The sequence below is a fragment of the Drosophila subpulchrella genome, unplaced genomic scaffold (assembly GCF_014743375.2).
Source record: "Drosophila subpulchrella strain 33 F10 #4 breed RU33 unplaced genomic scaffold, RU_Dsub_v1.1 Primary Assembly Seq24, whole genome shotgun sequence".
In the NCBI taxonomy this organism is placed as follows: Eukaryota; Metazoa; Arthropoda; class Insecta; order Diptera; family Drosophilidae; genus Drosophila; species Drosophila subpulchrella.
In genome coordinates, this window is record NW_023665550.1 from 832,699 (window position 1) to 854,449 (window position 21,751).

Genomic DNA, 21,751 nt, shown 5'->3' on the forward strand with positions numbered 1-21,751 from the left:
AACGAGCACACCTGTTGATGGAAACAGGTATACAAAGGAAAGGGGACGCAAAGATTTTTCCCAAAAATCGTGAGAGCCGCTGCAAACCGGTGCACGCACCTGTGGGAGTGAGAGGGAGAGGAAATGGGTCCGATCGAGCGCTACAGGTGAGAGCTGAGCTGCAGTTGAGCGCCGCGAGAGCGCAGAGCTACGTAAGACTTCATTCGTTTCCGTTACGTGGTGCGAGGCGGTCGTGTGTGCGGAACATTCGCCTTTCGTGAAAGGGCCCCAACTACCTGATCGTCAATCGAGACTCCCAACGAAAGCAGTTCGATAGTGGCCAAATTCGTCGGTAATAACGCCAGAACTGATCCATCGGCTAACGGTTACCGAGTTCGAAATCGCCCAGCCTCTACGTAAGCGTAGCGCAAGAAAGCATCTGATCTGTTCAGCGCGATCTGAAGAGCGACTGGATCTCTCAGTCCGTGGCTCGGTCTCAAAGTCAGCGGTTGTCGTGACGCTCCAAATCCGAACTCGAATCCGCCTCCGACTCCGTTTCTTTTATTTTCGATCCTGGCACTCCAGGTGAAGTAACACAAATACGATGGCCGAATGCAGTGCAAAGAGTGTGCCATCCTCGAATCATCACTAAGAAATTCTGTGAAAGGCGAAGCACGTTGAGCCGAGTGCAATTGAAAGGCTCGCGTGTAATTTGTTGGTCCATCGAAACTACTGGAAAAGTACTACACACGAAACTACTTTGCGAGGAGAACAGCATCTTGGATACGGAGCAAAACAATAGTGAAAACAAATCAGTGCCACAGGGTAAGTGCAGTCGCAGAGGCATTTACGCCTCGAACCTTCCTGGTGGTTTTATTGGAGGCAATAGATGCGCAGGGTTCTCCCGGGGGTTGGCGTCCAGGGGTTGAAATCTTATTTGTGCTTCACTGTTTTCATGGGATTGAGTTAGGGAATGCTTGCTAGAAAGTGCGTAGTTGCTAAAAATGCGCTGAAAATAAACTTGTAGTAGAGGAGACTTCATTAATTTTAAAGTCTTACTTAAACGTTTAAACGCCCAGCCTAAGTCGATGACTTGAAGCCTTTCACGACTTTTGTATCGAAATTCAGTAGTAAATGCTTAAAATATTTAGCATGTCTTAAAATACAACAACAGTTACACATTTATTGAGTCTTATGCCCATCTGATTTTAAAGATATTGTTTATAAAAGTAGGGCTATATGTTAGAAAATAAAAATATTGATTATTTCTTATTTTTTGAATTTGTGTAAAATATTGGATCAAGGAGAACGACGAACGGACTTGATTATAGTTATATATTTATGCAGTTAGTAGAGGGTATCCAAAATTCGCCATATCTCATTACTGCTTGTTGGTTACCGATTTTTTGTCATTGTCAGTGATTATTTTACAAGTAATAAAAAGAGTGCTTCTCCAAATTTTCGCTGTGTACAAATTATGAGCTACAATAGAAGTAAAGTGGGCTCAGTAATTCATCGCTTTGTTGATGTTCATTAATGTCTGAAGCGAACAAGAAGCAAGCGACATTCTTAAAAATTTCATGGACAATTTAAGCTCGAGTTTATCTAACATATACAGGCGCAGATTCGAGTCCAAAATTTAAGTGTACAAGTTAGTCTCTGTTTGCATCAGCAATAAAATCTAATTGACGTTGTTTCCAAACAGCAAGTGCAATTGCCACAATAATCCGCAACTCTGGGCCAAGTCCAACTCGCTTTGATATTTCGAGTCGAGAAAGAAACTCAAAACTTTTGACAGGCAAATTAGTGGAACTCGAATTGAGAGCGGCTACAATTACGGCGTACAATTAAAGTAATATCCACCTGAGCCACAGAAAGTAAGGCACAGATCGAAAACACGATCAAATTCATTTGGAAAATGACCAAGGAAAATATGTAAACACGTTGGCCAACAGACCCACTCGTCATCAATTGCGGATGACCCCCTCTCACATGTGTTTGCATATTCGTATTCCGATACAACTCAGCAGCAAGAGTGATTACATAAACTGAACTTTGGTGATCCGGTTTGCCGTATGGACCTGGCGCTGGGCAGCGCACAAAGCCGAGGGAGTTTTTCGGCCCAGTTAATGAAAGTTCAAGTGAAATTCGCGTCCGAAAGGTAACCGGTTGATTGGCTCATCCCCATCGTCGATTTTCAGATGACGGGTCCACTATGCTCAAGGTTAAAGCCAAATTGAGCGGTTCACATTTGGTAACTGTGTACAGTTGCACGTCTTGGTCTTGCAGGTGGGAAAACCGCAGGTAGATGGGTTTTCCATCATCTTCTGGTGCAGTTTTGGAGGGACTGAGCAGCAGGTAGTCCGCCACCGAATCCGCGCGGCTTTGAACTGGTTTAAGCCGGGATTTTTCCTTTTACTTGAACAATATGGCTCGATGTACGCAGGCACCGCAGGATGCGCGATACTGTTTTATTGCTCCATTAGTCTTTCACAGTTTTCAATTAGCGACTCTGCAACCAGCTCATAATTTGCTAAACCTCAGTCAAAATATAATTGAGTGTTTGCTCAAATGATTAACGACAAGCGAATGTTGTGAAAATGAGAAGCTCCATGCTGACATTCTTCGGTCCAAAGCATTTTAAATTTAGCTAAGTGCTTGGGCAAGCTAATTATAGTTAATAGATGTGTGGTCGGAACAGGGGAAATCGGGAAAGCGGGGGCATCTTGAAAGGAAAAGTGCTCGCCATCTCACTCCCCCCGGTCTCCGGAGCTCTAAGCTGGTTTCAGTTCAGAAATGCCGTTACATACCGCCAATCGCGCACCCATACGTGTATGTTGTACATATGATATGTGACCAGCCTTGCACTTTCTTTTTCTTTCTCCACTTCTTTCTCTCGGTGTCTTCCCCGCCATTTTTTCTCAGAGAGTTACATTTCGATTTTTTGTCGCTCGGCATTGAGATTTTTTGCTGTCGTCTGTGTGCCAATTGGTTTATTCATTAACTCGCCGTTGATGGCCGGAAAAACTCTGTCATAATTAACTAATTTCCAAGGAAAGTAATCCAGTAGACTAGTAAAAGTGACGAGAAAGTGTTAAGTTATGGAAACGTCTTATGTTCGCTCGATTAATTATAAAAAAGCGACGCTTCAAGATATTAGAGCATGCTTGTTCTAACGATTAGTTATTCGATCAGCAGAAAAGCGGACAAAAAGAACAAACATTTCTAAGAAGGGCAAATCATTGTCATCATGATGTATTGTTTATAATTTTCGTTTCACATCTTGAAAGTCGACCGAAATAGTGATGGGTAACCATGTGACCATACATACACCGATAGCTATTTGGAACTATCGAACGATACCCAAAGGCTAAAAAAATTAATTCAGTTCAAAGTTAATTTTTTTCCGACTAAGGTAGTTTAAAGTAGGACAGAGCTGTTCGGAAAAAAGACGAAATGGCATCAGTGCTCCAGGGTGGCTTGAACTTGCCAACGAACTACAGGTGTATTGGTATGCAACAAGTATAGTATACCAGAAGTTTAAATTAAAACTAAATTTTGATCATTTATTAGTTTAAGTGAGCGATCGGCACACAATATGATGACATTATGATTATCGTTTGTATGAGTTATTTTGGACGGGGATCCCTATCGATGTGTGTGTGTTAACTGCTGTGGTACGCTGTACGTGTGCCGGCAGCGGCTGAGCAGAACTGTTCCTTATTCCCGCTTTATGGCCTAAATCATGAAAAGTTATTGGCATGCATTAGATGATAAGTGGTTGTTTAGAATATCACGTTAATATTGCCAATAAACTGGTTAGCATTTTCCGTTACTATGCGGCTCTGCGGATTTTTAGGTTTTGCTATTACCAGGCCATTGACACGATCATTTTTAGTCACTTTCTCCGCAGCTGCCTACCCATCAATTCATGACTAAATCTAGATACACTTAAACTTCATTACATCGATTTTAAAACTGCAGCTAATGAATGAAATCAGATTAAGGTACTTTCGGACTGTGCTCCACTGACCTACAGATCTGGGACTGAACTGAGAGCAGATTAATCCGAAATCAAAACGCTAACGTAAATGGTTAATTAATGCAAAGCAAACAAATCAAAAAGCTGAATTCAAATTGAAAGCGGCCACCTAGTGCCAGTGTGTGTGACTGTGTGATCAGGCCAAGAGTTTGTGTGTTAGTGTGACCCAGATCCAGGCTGAACGCATGCCGCTGGAATCGCTCCAGCCCCGTCCCGTTCCGTCCCCCAATTCAGACAATCCACTCGGTTAGTCAGTCAGTCAAGGGGCGCAGAAAAAGTAGAAAGTGATTTTTTATCTTGGCCTCTGCCTCGAGCCAGAACCTCGCCAGGTCTTCCCCACCACTAGCTCTCTTCTACCACACCCCCAAAAAAAAACAATATGCCGAAAACTGTTAAGGCTTTCAATGTTAAATTGTTAGCCCCAAGTAAGCTAATTAAAATGCATTGCATACCATTGTGTGGCAACCAATTTCAATTGTAAGCGACCTTTTTCAGCGGCCAAAAAACAAACTGGTAGGTGTATGTGTAAATTTATAGGTAAAACGGAATCGGCTTAAGCCAAGTTAGCACAGTAATTATACATATATATATATATATGTATACATTTTTGTCCATATGTCACTCCCACGCCCAAGGTCATTAATCGCTCTTGTGTTCTACTTCAATGACTTGACCTAAATGTATGTGCGGCAAAGCCCACAGACAAGTAGATAATAACAAGAAACCATTTCGAAATCGAAATCCCAATAGCGAAATATATTTAAATATTAATTAATATTAATTTGGTAATTTCTCGGCATTTTTGCTTTGCGCCACCGCAACGCGCAAAAGTGAAAGTTGTTGACTTGGTCAGAAAGAAAAACTCACCAAAAGCTTGCATGCGTTTTGCTCGCAATCAATTTTTGCGCAGCTCATTTTTCGCCTCCTTCTGTTTTTCTTCTTCTGCCTCTAAATATGCATTATATAAATTGTTTAAGCCAAGCAAAGGCGGCAACAACAAACATCTTAACGGGGCTGGACAAAACCGGGAGTTATGTAAGCCGACGAAGCAAACCGTGATTAAAGCGGTGATGAAAATGTGTCAGTGAAGTGGCGAAAAATCCAAGTTGACTGAGAACGACTGTGATGATTGTATAAAGAACACGTACTACATTGGAGACATTTACACAAAGGTTCAGAGAGAAAGGAAGAATCCATAAATATGTATCCCAGAATTTGACCCGAAAATGGACTAAAAATTGGAAGGCTACCAATGCTTTTAGAGAGTCATAACATTTATAAAAGCGAAACATTCATTAACAATAAGGCATCTAGAAGGGCAACAAAATGAAACAACACAATGGTAGACACAGAAAGTAAAGACAACAAAACAAAAGACTGAAGAGACAAACTCATTTTGGTCATCAACTTTCTCGGGCCAAAACGTAAAAGCTTTTGAAACGCATTCCAATCTGCGTGTTAACATTCGCATTTAGTTGAGTATTAACAAGAAATATATGCACATAAAAAATTGGGTTGGCAAAAGCATAGAATCCGCCTTGTATCATCCGCAGTTGACCTAGAAATTATGCAAAAGCCGCAGCCGAAAATACGATGGTCTAAGTTGACAGCTTTCTGGGAGGGAAGTGCCCGGTTCAAATCGGTTTTCTTGGCACGCAGTACGGGCTTGCTCAAGGCACCGACCTAGGCACTGACTCAGGTGGCAATCCAAAATGGAATTTTGTGATTTCAGCTTCACTTCCAGTTTCATAAGGTGTCACAAAAATCGCTTTAGTAATATCAACTACTATGGAAAAATCATGATATTGCATTTTGTACAGATGTATTTTTTTGGGCACATTTATTGTCACTCACAAACGCATAACTCGCCAAGAAACTGGAGAAAATGAAGGAGCCCATATGATTATGAAAACTGAAGCGTTGATAAGTCTTCTTCGGGGCACCCAGGCCCCACCGGAATTGCGACATGCATTTGTAAAGTTCGTTAATGGATTTCGAACCGAATCTGAAACTGTTAGTTATGCGACCGGTATGTATATTGTACAATATTTATATTTGGCCTTTGCATAATGGCTTTGGAGTTTGATCAGACAGGTAAATAACTGATAGGAGCTGGACGAGATAGGGAGAAACTTCCCCGAAATTTGCTGGCACTTAATAGTGCGTTACCGACTCATATAAATTTGATTAACAAATCTAAATACCTACCGTTTTCCAAATATGTGAGTCAGCGCAAATATTGAAACACACAAAAAAAACAATTTGTTTTAGTTGTATGATTAGTTAATTGTGATATGTTGTCATTAAACAACCCCGTATAATAAATTAATACAATCCATAACTATAAAATAAACACAAAAGACAAGGAAGAACGCTATAGTCGAGTACCTCGACTATCAGATACCCGTTACTCAGCTAAAGGGACCAAAGGAAAATGGAGATATGCAAGCAGCAAATGCGCCACCTACCGGCGGTAGACAGATTTAAGCATTGTGGGCATTAGAGTGGGCGTGGCAAAGTTTTTTTTAAATCAATCGATAGGTATTGACGAGACCAATACATTTAAGTTAAAATTTTTTATCTAGCACGAAAATTGTGGGCGCCACAGGCTTGGGCGGTTTGTGGGCGTTAGAGTGGGCGTGGCAAACTTTTTTTTAAATCAATCGATAGGTATTGACGAGACCAATACATTTCAGTTTAAATTTGTAATCTACCATGAAAATTGTGGGCGCCACAGACTTGGGCGGTTTGTGGGCGTTGGAGTGGGCGTGGCATATTCGCGTAATAAACTTGCGCTGCGCTCAAGCCTACGGAATCTAAATCTGAAATCTCGTTTCTCTATCTTTGATATTTTCCGAGATATTCGCGTTCATATTTACGATTTTTTGAAGTTTGTGGGCGGTTTGTGGGCGTTAAAGTGGGCGTGGCAAACTTTTTTTTAGGTCAGTCGGTAGGTATTGATGAGAACAATACATTTCAGTTAAAATTTTTGTTCTAGCATCAAAACTGTAGGAGCCACAGTTTTGGGCGGTTTGTGGGCGTTAGAGTGGGCGTGGCACTCTTTTGAAACAAACTTGCGCTGCGCAGGAATCTCAGGAATCTGCATGCCTAATCCCAGTATTGTAGCTCTTATAGTTTCCAAGATCTCAGCGTTCATACGGACAGACGGACAGACGGACAGACGGACAGACGGACAGACGGACAGACGGACAGACGGACATGGCTAGATTGACTCGGCTAGTGATCCTGATCAAGAATATATATACTTTATGGGGTCGGAAACGCTTCCTTCTGCCTGTTACATACTTTCCGACGAATCTAGTATACCCTTTTACTCTACGAGTAACGGGTATAAAAACGCCATAGTCGATGGCCTCGACTTTTAGATACCCATTAATCATCTTAAGGGAGTGAGAGAGGGATGGAGACACCTAGCCTATAGCGCCAACGACGTTCTTCTTCTATGGCGCCACCTATCCTATAGCTCCACCTATCCTATAGCGCCACCTATCCTATAGCGTCATATAGCCTAAAGCGCCCCTAGCGGCTTGGTGGCGTATTAGAAAAACAGCTGATTTGCTGCATGTGTTGTGCAATCTCGATTGAATTGCAATGTATTCATTATTATTCAATCATTTTGATAATCAGAACAATATATCATTTAAATTTTTACAAAATATTAAAAAATGTGGGTTGTATTGTTATAGTCGTTTGTGGGCAACATTCTAGCCCTTAGTTCCGAGATCTCTGCGCTCAAACGGACATGGCTAGATCGACTCGGCGAGTGATCATGATAAAGAAAATGTTGCTTTGTGGGTCGAAAAAGCTTCCCTCTACCTGTTACATACGTTCCGACGAATCTGGTATACCCTTTTACTATACGAGTAACGGGTATAAAAACCTACGCAGCTGACCTGTTTATAAAATCATGTTTATTAAATCATTTTGACATAATGAACCGTTATGTCAATGGAGGGCCGGGCGTTGGAGTCAAAGTTGGACCCGAAGTCAGAGATATAACCTTGAGACAGCTCCGTGACTCAATTTGGCGAGCGCATGCTCGACTTAAGCGCAGGCTGAACTGCTCGGCTTGGCCATGTTGTAATCAGTGTGTTTACTGTACGAAAAGCAAAACAAGATTGTTACAGTTTGGTAAAAGTGCAGCGTCAGTAGTCGTTGAACCCCGGACAGAAAAAATGGAAAGTAAACGTGTATAAAGTTTACGTGTCTTGGATGCTCGACCAATCGATTTTTTTAGTCTGTCGCCTCGCATGCGAGCAGTACCGGGAATTATAGTTCGAGCGCAATGATCGGACTTCAAGCGATGCTCAATAGCGATGCTTCATCTTCGGCAGCCTCTGCTGCCATTTTGTTGGTCTTCTGTGGCTTTGGCTGCCATTGCTCTGTTTGGGACGGCTTTAAACGTTGAGCAAGTGCCAACGCTAATGTTCTATCCTTTGTGCTCTGCACTTATAGGACCTAATTACATTCATATGTGCCCAAATGGGCTTGTAACAATTTGTGTTTGGTATGATGAATGCCCAAATAAGTTGCGCAGCTTGTGTACAGTACAAAATATATTAATCATAATAATGTTTAATGTTGAGAGTTAACAAAAAGAAGTCTAAGCCTCAGATGTAAATGGGTAAAACCAAAAAACTGGGAAATAACAAAAATTAAAAGTAAAACCAAAAAAATAAAATAAGTGGGTGCGCCCCCGGGTGGACTCGAACCACCAACCTTTCGGTTAACAGCCGAACGCGCTAACCAATTGCGCCACGGAGGCAGATGCTTGCACGTTGCCGCATGTTCTATTTGAACTCACTGGACGTGTTCTACCGATGCTGTCGTACTCGCACCAAAATAACTGCTTAGCCGTTCTTATTAGAATTTATTTATATTCTTATCTGATTTGTTCCCGGTTTTTCTGTGGGCTGAGAAGTTTAGTAGATTTTTCGAAGTTGGCGTGGCCTCCGTGGCGCAATTGGTTAGCGCGTTCGGCTGTTAACCGAAAGGTTGGTGGTTCGAGTCCACCCGGGGGCGATTCGATTTTTTGCCCCTGTTTTTATACATTTCTGTTGTTAACTTTTTTTAACACTTAATTGCATACTTGAGTTCTTTAGGCGTGTTAATGAACATTATTAGGGGTTTCCTTGCTATTGTGTTTTTTATTTTCGTTTTTTTTTGTTCAGTGAGATAGTGAGCAAGGGCATTTGTTGAGATTCGTTTAGCCAAACAGCAGCAAAGTAAGGCATCCAAAAACAATGCGTGTCTAAAGTTTAAGTTGAAGGTGTCGATGAACAAAGCCAAATAGACACGGTAACGAGTACGCGGTACACATGTCCGTTTGTCTGTAGATACATTTAGCGATACTAATATACTTATACACCGAAAAAAAATAATAGAAGCTAAACTCTTGTATAAGCGTTTGTATGACTAACTATTGAGTATAAATTTCCTCCCAAGACGATAGTATAAATTTCAAAATTTCATTGGTACTATTTGGAAACTGCCCGATATAAAATGGATAATCACTCCCGATGGTTATATTGAGATCACCAGCATATTCTTGATCATATTTAGTATCCATGTCATGATATATGCCGCAAATGGTATACTATTTCGTTTTCAAATCGCAGTATGTAAGCGAACCGTAGTATAAATGACAAACGGTTTACACTATGTTAATGAATTGTTAGTATGTATTTCATAAAATAAAAACAAAATAAAGTTCGAGGCAATAAGGAATTTAAACTACATAGCATATGCCATAAATCCAAATGTAAGATTCTTTGGTTTTGAAATGACACTATAATACATATACTTACATTTTTATACTTTTTAAGTAAGTTTTAATTTTCGATGTTTTTTTTTTGTATATTCATATTCATACATATATACAATTGCTTTTGCCATTTGCATTTTCATTTTGACTAGACAAATTGCCCTTTCTAGAACTGGTAAAAGATTTTGGTAACGCAATCGTTATTCTAGACTGAACTAATCTTCCGTTTTCTTGTCCTTCACAGATGACGTGCGGCATATCATGTGTCGATAAGACACTAAACAAATCGTTTTACCATCTGGGAATTTGCATAGCCAGGCACCCTGGATATTTTATTATCATTCCGGTGCTGCTGACGCTGCTCTGCATGACGGGGTAAGTAAAACGATGCTGTGCTGGAGCCCATTAGCTAATCTTTAATCTATACTTTCCAGGTACCAACAGCTGAAGTATCAAATCGATCCCGAGTATCTATTCTCGCCGATTGCGGGGGAGGGCAAGACTGAGCGTGCCATTGTTGAACAATACTTCAAAGTTAATTATACGCATCGTTTCAACGTCGGACGCATAACGAGACCCGGTAAGTAGCGGCAAATAAGTGCACTATATTGTGGTAAATATCGGTTAAATGAAATGGAATTAGGCTCGCGTCGCAACATTAAGTGTTTCCACAGTTTTTACACCTAACCGGCTTTCCCAAAACTAAACTCTTTCCCTTTCTCGCCCCTGCACCGACTTTCCTCTCAAGTGTGCAATAAATAATTTCAGCACACGGTTAAGATGTAGACATAACGTCTTAACTTTTATTGAGGTCTTGAACTCGGGCCCGCTTTTCAGGCTATTAACTTCGCTAAATGGTTTATTGGGCAAGCCAACCAAAACCCCCAACGCCAAGCAGCAACATTAGTAAAAGCAGGAACATTAGCAATAATTGCAGCAAAAACAATGTCAAAAGCTGACTACGGCAGAGTACCTCATACATAACTTAGTTGCCAAATGTGGAAGAGCCACCAAGTCTTAGGCAGTAACTACAATTTTCGCTCTTCCCAATTTTTGGGGAGTCAAACAGTACCCTTTTCTGCAATAACAGCGATCTCCAAGGTGCTCCTAAATTTGAATTACATATTTTTGACAGTTCTGAATAAATATAAAAAGTACAATATATTATACACACATGTGAGCTATATGTGACCTATTTGTATAAGTCTTACGGTTACTGGCCAATGCATGAGTGTGTTTAAGTGTGGGCCATACCCAATTGGAAGTCTCGAAGTGTACTGAATGTTTGCACAAACTTAATTTGTATAAATGCGATTTGTGGGGTTAGCAACTAGGTGCAGTAGTGTGCTTACCTAACGCTAAATATTTGCATAATTTAGGCTTCGTTTTTCAAGTCGTTTAGCCGGACTTTAATGCCTTTTGCAAAAATTAAGTAATACGGACATGGCTTAGCCAAAAGATGGGAGAAACGTGTGCTTCAAGCAAAACGATCTACGAATGCCATAAAGTTTCTTTCTTAAAGCCTCAAATAAGTCTCGAAAGATTTTTCCTTCAAAAGATATCTTGCAATTGTTCTGTCGAAATCACGAAGATGTACTCAATGTGCACTGAGCAGTTCTTGCACCGAGTTGCATGCAGATCAGTGCGGTTGGTCGAGAGCACCCCGAAGAGCTCTATAATGGAATCCATGCAAAGCTACGAACAAGTCGATTGAAGACGCGAGCGCCGATTCAGTTCATCATTGAACTTTGTTTGGAGACTCGTCTGGCAATGGGCAGCTGAGATAAAAAACCCGTCGAGTGTGTGGAGGCCATAAGCGATCGGTGCAGATACACATCCACGCGATCGCTGTTGGTGCCCAACGGTATTATCTAGACCGCATTTAGTCGGTTACGACCAGTTAGCCACAAAACTCAGTGCTCCGCTTCGATTGCACTTTGGCCAAATGTGCCACAAGAGGCGTGCACGCTGCAACTTTCCCCTGTCTTTTGGAAATTTGTTTATAGAGCGCAACAGAGGAAAGACCAAGCAAATAATTAAATTACCGGCTTTGTTACTCCGCCAAAATGATAAATAATAAAAAAAAATTAAAATTAATTTGATAAAGCAAAACGTCACCTAAGAGATTACATTTTTCAGATGATCCAGGTGCCGGAAGGCAACGATATCCGGATGTCGGCTTTCCTCCTAGTAAAATATAAATTGTGGCATTTTCCTTGATTGTTTGAGTGTCGAAGAATTTGTCGGAAAAGAAACAAAAAGCTAATATTATTTTGATTCCTCAATTTATTTGATGAATTGTAAAGACTTCTGGTTTATTCGGCCCGCAGTCAATGGAGGTTGTCCTTGTTCGATGTTGTGAATCATTCATAAAAAAATGTCTGTACAACGTGAATGGTTTGCTGATGGCTTTTAATATTTTATACAACTCAAGTTCCTTCACAAAATTTATTTAAAGTTCGGCTACGAAGTTTTAAATACTCTTTATCCGTTATAAAGATAAAGATAGCTTACAGATTTTGAGATTTTTAATAATATAATTATTTTGAGTGATTTTCTTGGATGTAAGTTATATTTGAAGCATAAATGCTTGTTGGATATATCATAAAATGGCAATATTACGCGAGTGTATTCATTATTTTCCTTTTTATTCTTTTACTCTGATTGATCGAGATGCTTGGCGCGTTGCCAAACTCTTTAATGTTGTATTGTTTGATACACCTGTTATAAGTTTCGCATCAATACTGTGACGCAAGTACACGAGGCTGCATTTGCTATGGCGCATTAAATACAAATGACGATTGGGACAATCGGCTAATATCAAGTGGAAGTGCGATAAACGGGCAAACAGAAACCCAAATGAAATACTCAAACAAAACCAAAATCCAATCAAATCCAATTAAAATTATTGTCACGTACTGGCGAGTGGGTAACAGCAGCAGCCACATTAGCCTTCAAGCCTAGGTCCACAAAGTCACTAATTGTTTGCCAACCGTCTTCCGAACCCTTTGCCATGGCTAATCCCACGTTCTGTTGCATTTTTAGGTCGCTTTGGACGAGTCATTGTGATAACAAAAGATGGCGATGAAAATATGATCAGGCGCGAGGTGTTCCAGGAATTGCGCCAGCTAGACAACCTCATCCAAAATGCAACCACGACCTACGACGGGGATACGTATACCTACAAGGACAACTGTGCCCGGTGGGAAAACGAGTGCTTTGAGAACGATATTCTCAACCTGGATGCGCTGATGGATGATGTGAGTACTGCGACATTACTACGATGCACTCTTCCAAAAAATTGAAATAATTAAATAGTTGAAGTCGGTTGTTTTCTAGATTAATTTACCATCATAAGCTCTTTGTTTTACATTCGATAAATATTAAATACTTAACTAAAATACTCTTGAATCTTACCAATGTCGGTTTTTCTATGAACGTTTCAAATTGATTTTTGTCCTCTTTGTTTTCAGATCGAATCGGGTCAGCTGAATTTGACATTTCCTTTCATGTTCAACCCAGTCACGTGGGATGCCCACCTGTTTCCCGTCTTTTTTGGCGGCACCAAGCTGACAGAGGACAATATAGTGATCAGTGTTCCGGCTATACAGTTGGTGTATTTCGTCACCGCAGACACCAAACGGCAGGACGCAAAGTGAGTACAAATATCTCCTTTTAATTTTACCGAAAGTAATTTGTTCTTATTAGGGGCGCCGAATGGGAGGAAACCTTTCTGAGGGTAGTTGGCAATGCCGAGGACTCGGGCCTCTTCAAGCACATCTCGGTCTCGTATTTTGCCTCCCGCACTTTGGACCACGAACTCGAGAAGAATACGAAGACCGTGGTGCCCTATTTCAGCTCAACTTTTCTGCTCATGGGTCTCTTCAGGTAAGTGGCTGCAGTTGTCGCTGGCACTTAAAGCTATACATAATCGGTTTAACTTTCATATATTCAGCATCATCACCTGCATGATGGGCGATGCAGTTCGCTCGAAGCCCTTTTTGGGTCTCATGGGCAATATCTCGGCCATTATGGCCACCCTGGCAGCCTTTGGCCTGGCTATGTATTGCGGCATTGAGTTCATCGGCATCAACCTGGCTGCCCCATTCCTGATGATCGGTATGTTCGGCATGAGCATCAACTTCCCACATGACCGTCCTATTAATTCATAAATCTACACCACAGGCATCGGCATCGATGACACCTTTGTAATGCTGGCGGGTTGGCGGCGCACCAAGGCCAAAATGCCGGTGGCTGAACGCATGGGCCTTATGATGTCCGAGGCAGCCGTGTCGATCACAATAACTTCGGTCACCGACTTCATTTCGTTCCTGATCGGCATCATCAGCCCCTTTCGATCGGTCAGAATCTTCTGCACGTACTCGGTGTTCGCTGTTTGCTTTACGTTCCTGTGGCACATCACTTTCTTCGCCGCCTGCATGGCCATTTCGGGCTACAGGGAGCGAAAGAATTTGCATTCCATTTTCGGCTGCCGGGTCCAGCCAATGTCGGTTGCAATTAAAGGTTAGTGAACCGAGGCAATCGAGGGAATCGTCATTGTTCCTATTGTTGTCCTGCAAGCGCGTGGAGTCTTATTTTCAAATGAGATATTGCTTTTAATATTTTTGTTGAGTGTACAACGTATGGTATTCACATTTAAAAAGCGATTGTATTTTATTACTTTGAAGATCAAAGTTAAAAAGTTATAGTCTACTAAATGAAGGTTTAGACAAAGATATTGCAAAAATGACGACGAAGGTTCTTGCAGGTCGTTCCCATATTAGCTTTCCGATTTTATAAAACTAAAAAAAATTACGAAAATGTTAAGATAATGTTCCATTTCAATGACATTCCCAAGAGTTGAAGTTAATATGTCCGCCCTAGTGTGCATGCTGCAAGATCTAGTTAAGCCATCCGAAATGTAGACAGCACCACAACCGGATAGAAGTAGTTAGATTTCAGATGGCTTAGCAGCAGCAGCTGCAACATGAACTTGATCATGAGACAGAAACAACTTGACTAGTCAGACATTGTGCTGACCACAAATGAGGCCAATGGAAACTTGTCTCACACCACTTCTTTCTATCGTTTGCTTGGTCCCGCAGAGAAGCGCAACTTCCTCTACAAGGCGATCATGGCGGGTGGCATCGACCCCAACGATCCGGACAACCCCATCGACAACAAGGACCACATGCTGATGGCGTTCTTCAAGGATAAGCTGGCCGCAGTAATCAACAACAAGTGGTGCAAGGCGGTCATCATCTTGGCCTTTGCGAGTTACCTGGTGGGCGCCTGTTACGGAATAACCCAAATAAAGGAGGGCCTCGAAAGGCGAAAGCTCTCCCGGGAGGACTCGTACTCGGTGGAGTTTTTCGATCGCGAGGACGAATACTACCGCGAGTTTCCATACAGAATGCAGGTGGGTCTTTAAGCACATTGTTCAACAGCTCTATAGTTAGACTTAACGCTTGTTCCGTTCTGATTTATTGAAATTGCAGGTCATTATTGCTGGCCCGCTGAACTACTCCGATCCCCTCGTGCAGGAGCAGGTGGAGAACCTGACTAGTACTCTGGAACACACCTCGTACGTGACCTCCAGGCGGTACACAGAGTCCTGGCTGCGGTCGTTCCTATCCTTCCTGGAGCGCAACAACGAGCTGCTTAACGTGACTGTGGACGACGAGCAGACATTCATTGATGCGGTGAAGGAGCACTGGCTGTTCCCCGGAAATCCCTTCTCACTGGACGTACGCTTCAACGACGACGAAACCCAAATCATTGCCTCGCGATTTCTCATCCAGGCGGTTAACATCACGGATACCAACCACGAAAAGGAGATGGTGCGGGATCTGCGCCAGATCTGCAAGGACTCGCCACTGAACGCCTCGATATTCCATCCCTACTTCGTGTTCTTTGACCAGTTCGAGCTGGTCCGACCGGTTTCACTGCAGGCGATGGTGATCGGGGCCATCATCATGATGATCATATCCTTCGTCTTTATTCCCAACATCCTGTGCTCCTTGTGGGTGGCCTTCTCGGTCATCTCCATCGAGCTGGGCGTTGCTGGCTACATGGCCTTGTGGGACGTTAACCTGGACTCCATTTCGATGATTAACCTGATCATGTGCATTGGCTTCTCAGTGGACTTCACCGCTCACATCTGCTATACGTATATGTCCTCGAAGAAACGCAGTCCGAAGGCTCGCGTCCGCGAGGCCCTTCACTCCCTTGGTCTGCCTATTGTGCAGGGATCCAGTTCAACCATCCTGGGCATTGTGGCCCTTCTGTTGGCTCAGAGCTACATCTTCCTGGTCTTCTTCAAGATGGTCTTCCTGGTGATTTTCTTTGGAGCCATGCACGGTCTCTTCCTGCTGCCCGTGTTACTCTCGCTCTTCGGGCCCGGATCCTGTCTCACCTGGACGGGCAAGGACGACGGTAGCGACGCAGAAGTGGACGATAGCCTGGATCACCGGAACCTGGAGAAGCCCTTCTCGCAGTCCTACTACATGCAATACCCAACCATGGGCATTAACGGCTCTTATGGATCGAAGGGCTTCATGGGAGCCCCGTACAAGGCCTACGGCGTGGACGAGAAAGACCTGGGACTGGGCACCTCTGGCGAGGACTCCTCGGAAAGCAGCTCGAGTCGATCGCAGCGCCGTCAGCAGCAGGTTGCCTCCGCAGAGGAGGAGGCTGTGGTCCGGGAGTCTCCCAGTCGGAGATACGAGGACGGATGGCGTCGCTCCTCCTACCAGAATATTTATGGACGTGGCGCAGAGCAGTTCCAGGCCCAGCCCGAGCTCTATGGCCAGCAGGTTTCAGCGGCCGAGTGGCGCCAGCGCCTAGATACACACGAGCAGCAGCAGCGCCAGCGACAACGCAGGGTTCCGTACGAGAACTATCACCAGGAACTGGAGATGGACATGCAGAGGGCGCGGCGCAACTCGCACGGCGACGTCATCGACCTGCACGGAACGCCCAACTCCTCAGTGGACGAGCGAGTGCGACGGCAGGCGGAGCCATTAAGTGCCGGCAGCGGCGACGACGGCAGCTACCGCCATCAGCAGGAGGTGGCTATGTCGCCCTCCATTGGAGCCGTTCCCCCAGCTAAGCGGTACCACCGACGACGGTCCTCGGAGGATTCGACCAACCGCCACCAGCGTTGGCCGGCCAACATTGAGGAGCGGAGGGCACGACGCACCCACTCGCCTGCCCACAGTCGCCCAGAACCTGCCACGCCCAGTTACTCCTACCGCTCCTCCTCGCACCACAATCTCTACCAGCCGAACGGGAAGGGGTCAAAGCATCCGCCCACCTACCAGTATGGCGACTACTTCCAGTAAGGGTCGTTATGTGACAGGATTATTTCTATAATGTATGGAGAGAAGTGGGGGGTCGACCCTTTAGTAAAGATGTACCAAAAAGGATATAGTATTTGGACAGTACTAAAACAAAGAATTTGCATAATCAAAAACTGAATGCTTCCTCGAGTTCTAAATATTTTTATCGAACGTATTTAGACCTTGAATTGGTGTCACAGAACAGCTCACTGAAAACGAAAATGTTTTGTGCTATAAGTCAAAATGTCTCAGAATTGTCCATAGATTACTTTTTGAATGGTGGTTACTTTTTTGGCATCTATTGCAAGCAACCCATCCAGGTATAAAGAAACACAGAGGGAGCAGAGCAAATTTTCTTGTCAAACTTATTTTAAGTTAGGTCTTTTTTTGAAGAAATCACAGCTGTTTCTGTCTTCACTTTTCATCGAATATCCAACTATCTATTCTTACACAAGCCACAGGAATTATTTTTGTTGTGAACTCAAAGTTTTGTAGTGGATAAAGCCCATTTGTCCCTTTAATTTTATTCATAATACCAACTCGAGTCAGACAACTTAAGGTACCATCTCCAGACTACTATACACCTAGTTTCATGTATACTTCTTGAGTCAGACTTTGGGTTCCCCACATCAGTGTTTATTTAAATTAATTTAGACTTAGTGCGAGTGCGTGTTCGATTCTGTTTAATAATGTATTGTATAGCAAAAGCAACACTAAGTATATATTTAATAACTATTAACTGATAAGAATGGCCGCATCAAGGCCCGAGCGTATGCCTAGGTACCTAGCGCTGTAAGACATTTTGAACAAGGCTGTAAAGCGTTTACAATGTTTTCTATTTAATAAAATTTTATATTTTCCTAGATATAATGTGCACACCTTGTAGATATTGTTTCGGTGCATTGGGTTGTCTTAATGACTTTTTGAGTTACTTTTAATGGCATATCTCATGGCCAAGGCCATATAAATGACTTCGGTTTTGAAGGAAATATATTCAGTATGCTTTCCATATTGTTCATTATCTGTACCTTGCCTTTGTGGGTAATAGCTTTCAATAACGGCACCAACTTGGAGCCCACTTTCGTTCCAAGATGCAATCCGCTAATTCAGTGCGATGCATATTTTTCTGTGGCTGGTTTCGCCGAGGTGAGTTGTGCCCACCGCTGCAGATATTCTGGTTTAATAGATATTTTCATCTTTGAGGTAAACTGGCTGGAAGCTAACTATATATGCAATAGAGTGGGCGCCGTTTTAGCAACTGTAAGAAATGAGGAACAGCATCAGCTCATGATTCACTACGTACATAGTAAAGGTAAGGTTGGTCTTGAGTAAATTTGACTACTCCATAACTGTCCTTACCTAGAAATTATCTTTGGCAACAAAACCTTCTGGCTGGGTGCCACAAATATGGTGGAGCGCAGCTACTTCTGGACTTGGCTGAGCACTGGCATCCCCGTGACTTACGCCCAGTGGGCCAAAGAGGAACCCAAGTCCGATCTGACTGGCAAAGACGCCTGTTTGATCCTAGGATCAGACAATTTGTGGCACAGTGCTCCATGTGATGGGAAACAGAACTTCATCTGCGAAAATGTTTGCCAACTGAGTTATACATCGTTAGACAAAAAGGTTTATATCTAGAACGGTATCTTGAGGTGCAAAAATGGATATTTCAACTTAAAATAATTAACTAAACTAACTATTAAAAAAATTAAAGAGCTTCTATAAAAGCAAGCCCAAACAGCAAAGAAAGCTTAGTTCCTGAGTTATTTGACCGAAACATTTATGTGGTACAAGTTTACAGGTTATTAAATCAGTTAAAAATTTTAACTGAAATGTATTCTTCTTATCAATACCTATCGATTGACCCAAAAATTTCACCCACAATTTTCATGCTAGGTAAAAAATTTTAACTGAAATAATTTGATCTCGTCAATACCTATCGATTGATCCAAAAAAGAATATGCCACGCCCACTCGAACGCCCATGACGTTTAAGTCTGTCTACCGCCGGTAGGTGGCGTATTTTAATCTCGCTTTGCTGCGTGCATATCTCCATTTCCCTTTGGTCCCTTTAGCTGAGTAACGGGTATCTGATAGTCGAGGTACTCGACTATAGCGTTCTTCCTTGTTTCATATAAATTTTGGTCCCTTTTGTTGCCATACCGTAATAATATTTTGAACATATGAAATGGATATTTTCGAACAAATCAACATGGAATTTTCATACCAGATTCATTTGCGCACACATCAAATTTTGTGACAAACCTATTACAAGTGTAATTTTTCATATCGGATTGATATGTTTGTAATATCAATATTAACAGGTTTTGATTTTACTTTTTTCATTATTGTAAAAAATTTATATTAAAACCCCTTTAAATGTTCCGGTTCCATTAAAACAAATTTCGAGTATTTAGCAATGTATGTCCGAACATTCTGGTATCGGACCCGTCATTTAGGTTTTTATCAGCGCCAGAGAGTCATTCTCCCGTCCTCGATAGATGCCTCCCAGCGGAGTGGTGGACGACAAATTGTCCAGCTCGGCATCCTCTCCAGCCATTTAATGAGAATTAGACAAACATCAAGTAAATACAATGAATTTGAGATACTAACTATTTGCAAAATCAAATAAACATCGCAAAATGTCCAGTATTATAAAAACTTTTCGTTGAATGTCAGTGTGACCGCACAATTCAGTCAAGAAATAAGCCTAGTGGTCACACCACTAGGGGCGCTATTGACTGGTTGGTGTTATAGGCTAGGTGGCGCTAGCTAACGTAATACGTAAATATAAAAAAAGGTAGAATTGTCCCAACCCATGGATAGTAGTTAAATAACTATTTTTATAGTTTTCCAACCCATACAATATATGTAGTTCATTTTTTATAGTTAATGTATACCCATAAAATGTACAAAAGTATTAATTAAATTCATAGATACGTCACTGTAGCATGGTAACTTAAAAGCAAAATAAGGAAGGTAACTTTCCCATTTTAAAGTTACTTCCAGCTATTGTAGAAGTGTTTTGAGGTCTTTAGAGAATGTTTCAAGAAAACTCTTAACTTTTCAGAAATTGGCTTGGGAATGTAGGTGTTCCAAAGGCGATTGGGAATTAAAACCACACATTAAGAAACATTTGAAAAGATATTTTTGCGGGTACCCTGCAGTTCCACAATTCAGCACTGGCACAAAATCATCACACAGTCTGCTTAAGAAACAAGCGATTCTGAGCTGAATGGTACTGCTGGGTATCTAATTGACGTGTACTTGACCACAGAATTCCTTCTTTTACGATTGCTGTAAAGGGAAGAATCTGTAAAAATATTCCAAAAAGCGTTGTAACTAGCTTGTTTTTCAATTACTCAGGTTTCTGTATGACCTATGCCCCTACCTATCTTCAAATTTCAAAAGCTCGCCAAAAGCGATGCCTTCTGCAAACAGAAGATGGAAGCTGTGTAACTAAAGCTTTCACGCATTTGTCCTAAATTGAAATCTCATTCCCCTTTTTGTTTTTGCTTGCACACATTTGGCTGCTATTTTAATAAACCAACACCAAACGTTTTTGGACCTATTTCGTCATTTGAGGTACTAAACGTCGTCGTCGAACTGACAGCGCTTCTCGCAAATGAAGTAGCGCTGTTCCGCGCACTCCTCGTTCACCCACAGTCCGTTGATTCCGTTGATACCCAGGCACTGCCGGCCATCGCTGGAGTAGCCGGGCAGTCCATTCTGGAAGTTGCGGTAGTTGAGGGCCCGTCCCTTGCTGAACCAGACCCAGTTGTTCGGGCTGGCCAGGTCCGTGCCGGAGGTCCAGAGCGGATCGGCAAGGAGCTCCTGCTGGTTTCGGGCGTACTCGAAGAGGAAGTTGCGCAGGCTGCGCTGGTCCTGCTCGGACGTAATGCTCACCAGCGTGTACCCGTAGGCGGCACAGGTGGCCTGGGCCTGGAACCAGTTCACCTTGGCGAAGGCGCCTATGGCAAACCTGCCGTCGCGCAGGCTGAAGGGCGAGAAGGCGGGTATCTCGGCTTCGTCGGAGGTGTCGTTTCCTGGTGCCGGGGATGTGGGCGCCAGCTGCGATTCCGGCGAGGACCAAGCCAAGCCGAAGAGTAAACTGATCAAGAATAGGGACTGCATGTTGCTTTGAATGAACCAGAGGGGAACTTCCCTTATATAGCCAGAGTACTAATTGCCCGGAGCATCCATCAATGTCACTAGATAAACAGCCAAATCTGGTACATACTTATATCCGAGTAGTTTTCCCAAATTGGTTCAGCATGCTTGCTTCTTGCTGCTCGCCATAAATATTGCTTACCAGTAAATCTCAATATTAAGCGCTGCGCAAATCCGCTTGCCATTTTTACTTTAAGGTTTGCGCTCGCTAATAATTTTATCCCACCCTTAAAAGCATTCGGTCCAATGCCAGTGCTGGAAATTTATCGAAAAAATGTAAAAAGCATATCTCATTTAACTCAGCTGACAGCTGGGGGAATTCGTGGGAGGAAAAAGACGTTATGACGGGGTCAAGGATTGCCAATTGCCAAAGCGGAACCCTTGTCTAACTTTTCCCCATTCAATCTCGAAGCACATTTCCTTTTGGAGGCGCTCT

General features: G+C 42.6%; 3 protein-coding genes and 2 non-coding genes across 5 annotated transcripts; 3 read left to right on the top strand and 2 right to left on the bottom strand.

The window, feature by feature from the left end:
• Positions 1–217: 217 nt before the first annotated feature.
• On the top strand, positions 218–17,994 carry LOC119559430 (patched domain-containing protein 3). The gene is made up of 10 exons (XM_037872528.1): positions 218–804; positions 10,051–10,181; positions 10,241–10,386; positions 12,852–13,066; positions 13,280–13,461; positions 13,515–13,694; positions 13,762–13,925; positions 13,992–14,330; positions 14,912–15,225; positions 15,305–17,994. The coding sequence occupies exons 2-10, from the start codon at positions 10,051–10,053 to the stop codon at positions 17,147–17,149; spliced, it is 3,516 nt and encodes a 1,171-aa protein (XP_037728456.1). The 5' UTR covers positions 218–804; the 3' UTR covers positions 17,150–17,994.
• On the bottom strand, positions 8,734–8,807 carry Trnan-guu. Its single transcript has one exon. It is a non-coding gene; the product is annotated as a tRNA-Asn (tRNA).
• Trnan-guu lies at positions 8,991–9,064 on the top strand. The gene has a single exon. It is a non-coding gene; the product is annotated as a tRNA-Asn (tRNA).
• Positions 17,995–18,145: 151 nt separating the features above from the next.
• On the top strand, positions 18,146–18,973 carry LOC119559418 (macrophage mannose receptor 1). Its single transcript, XM_037872513.1, has 3 exons — positions 18,146–18,292; positions 18,350–18,458; positions 18,510–18,973. Exons 1-3 carry the CDS (start codon positions 18,146–18,148, stop codon positions 18,782–18,784), a joined length of 531 nt encoding a protein of 176 aa, XP_037728441.1. The 3' UTR covers positions 18,785–18,973.
• Positions 18,974–20,648: 1,675 nt separating this feature from the next.
• LOC119559396 (macrophage mannose receptor 1) lies at positions 20,649–21,281 on the bottom strand. Its single transcript, XM_037872457.1, has one exon. It carries the CDS (start codon positions 21,277–21,279, stop codon positions 20,734–20,736), a length of 546 nt encoding a protein of 181 aa, XP_037728385.1. The 5' UTR covers positions 21,280–21,281; the 3' UTR covers positions 20,649–20,733.
• Between the last annotated feature and the right edge of the window lie 470 nt (positions 21,282–21,751).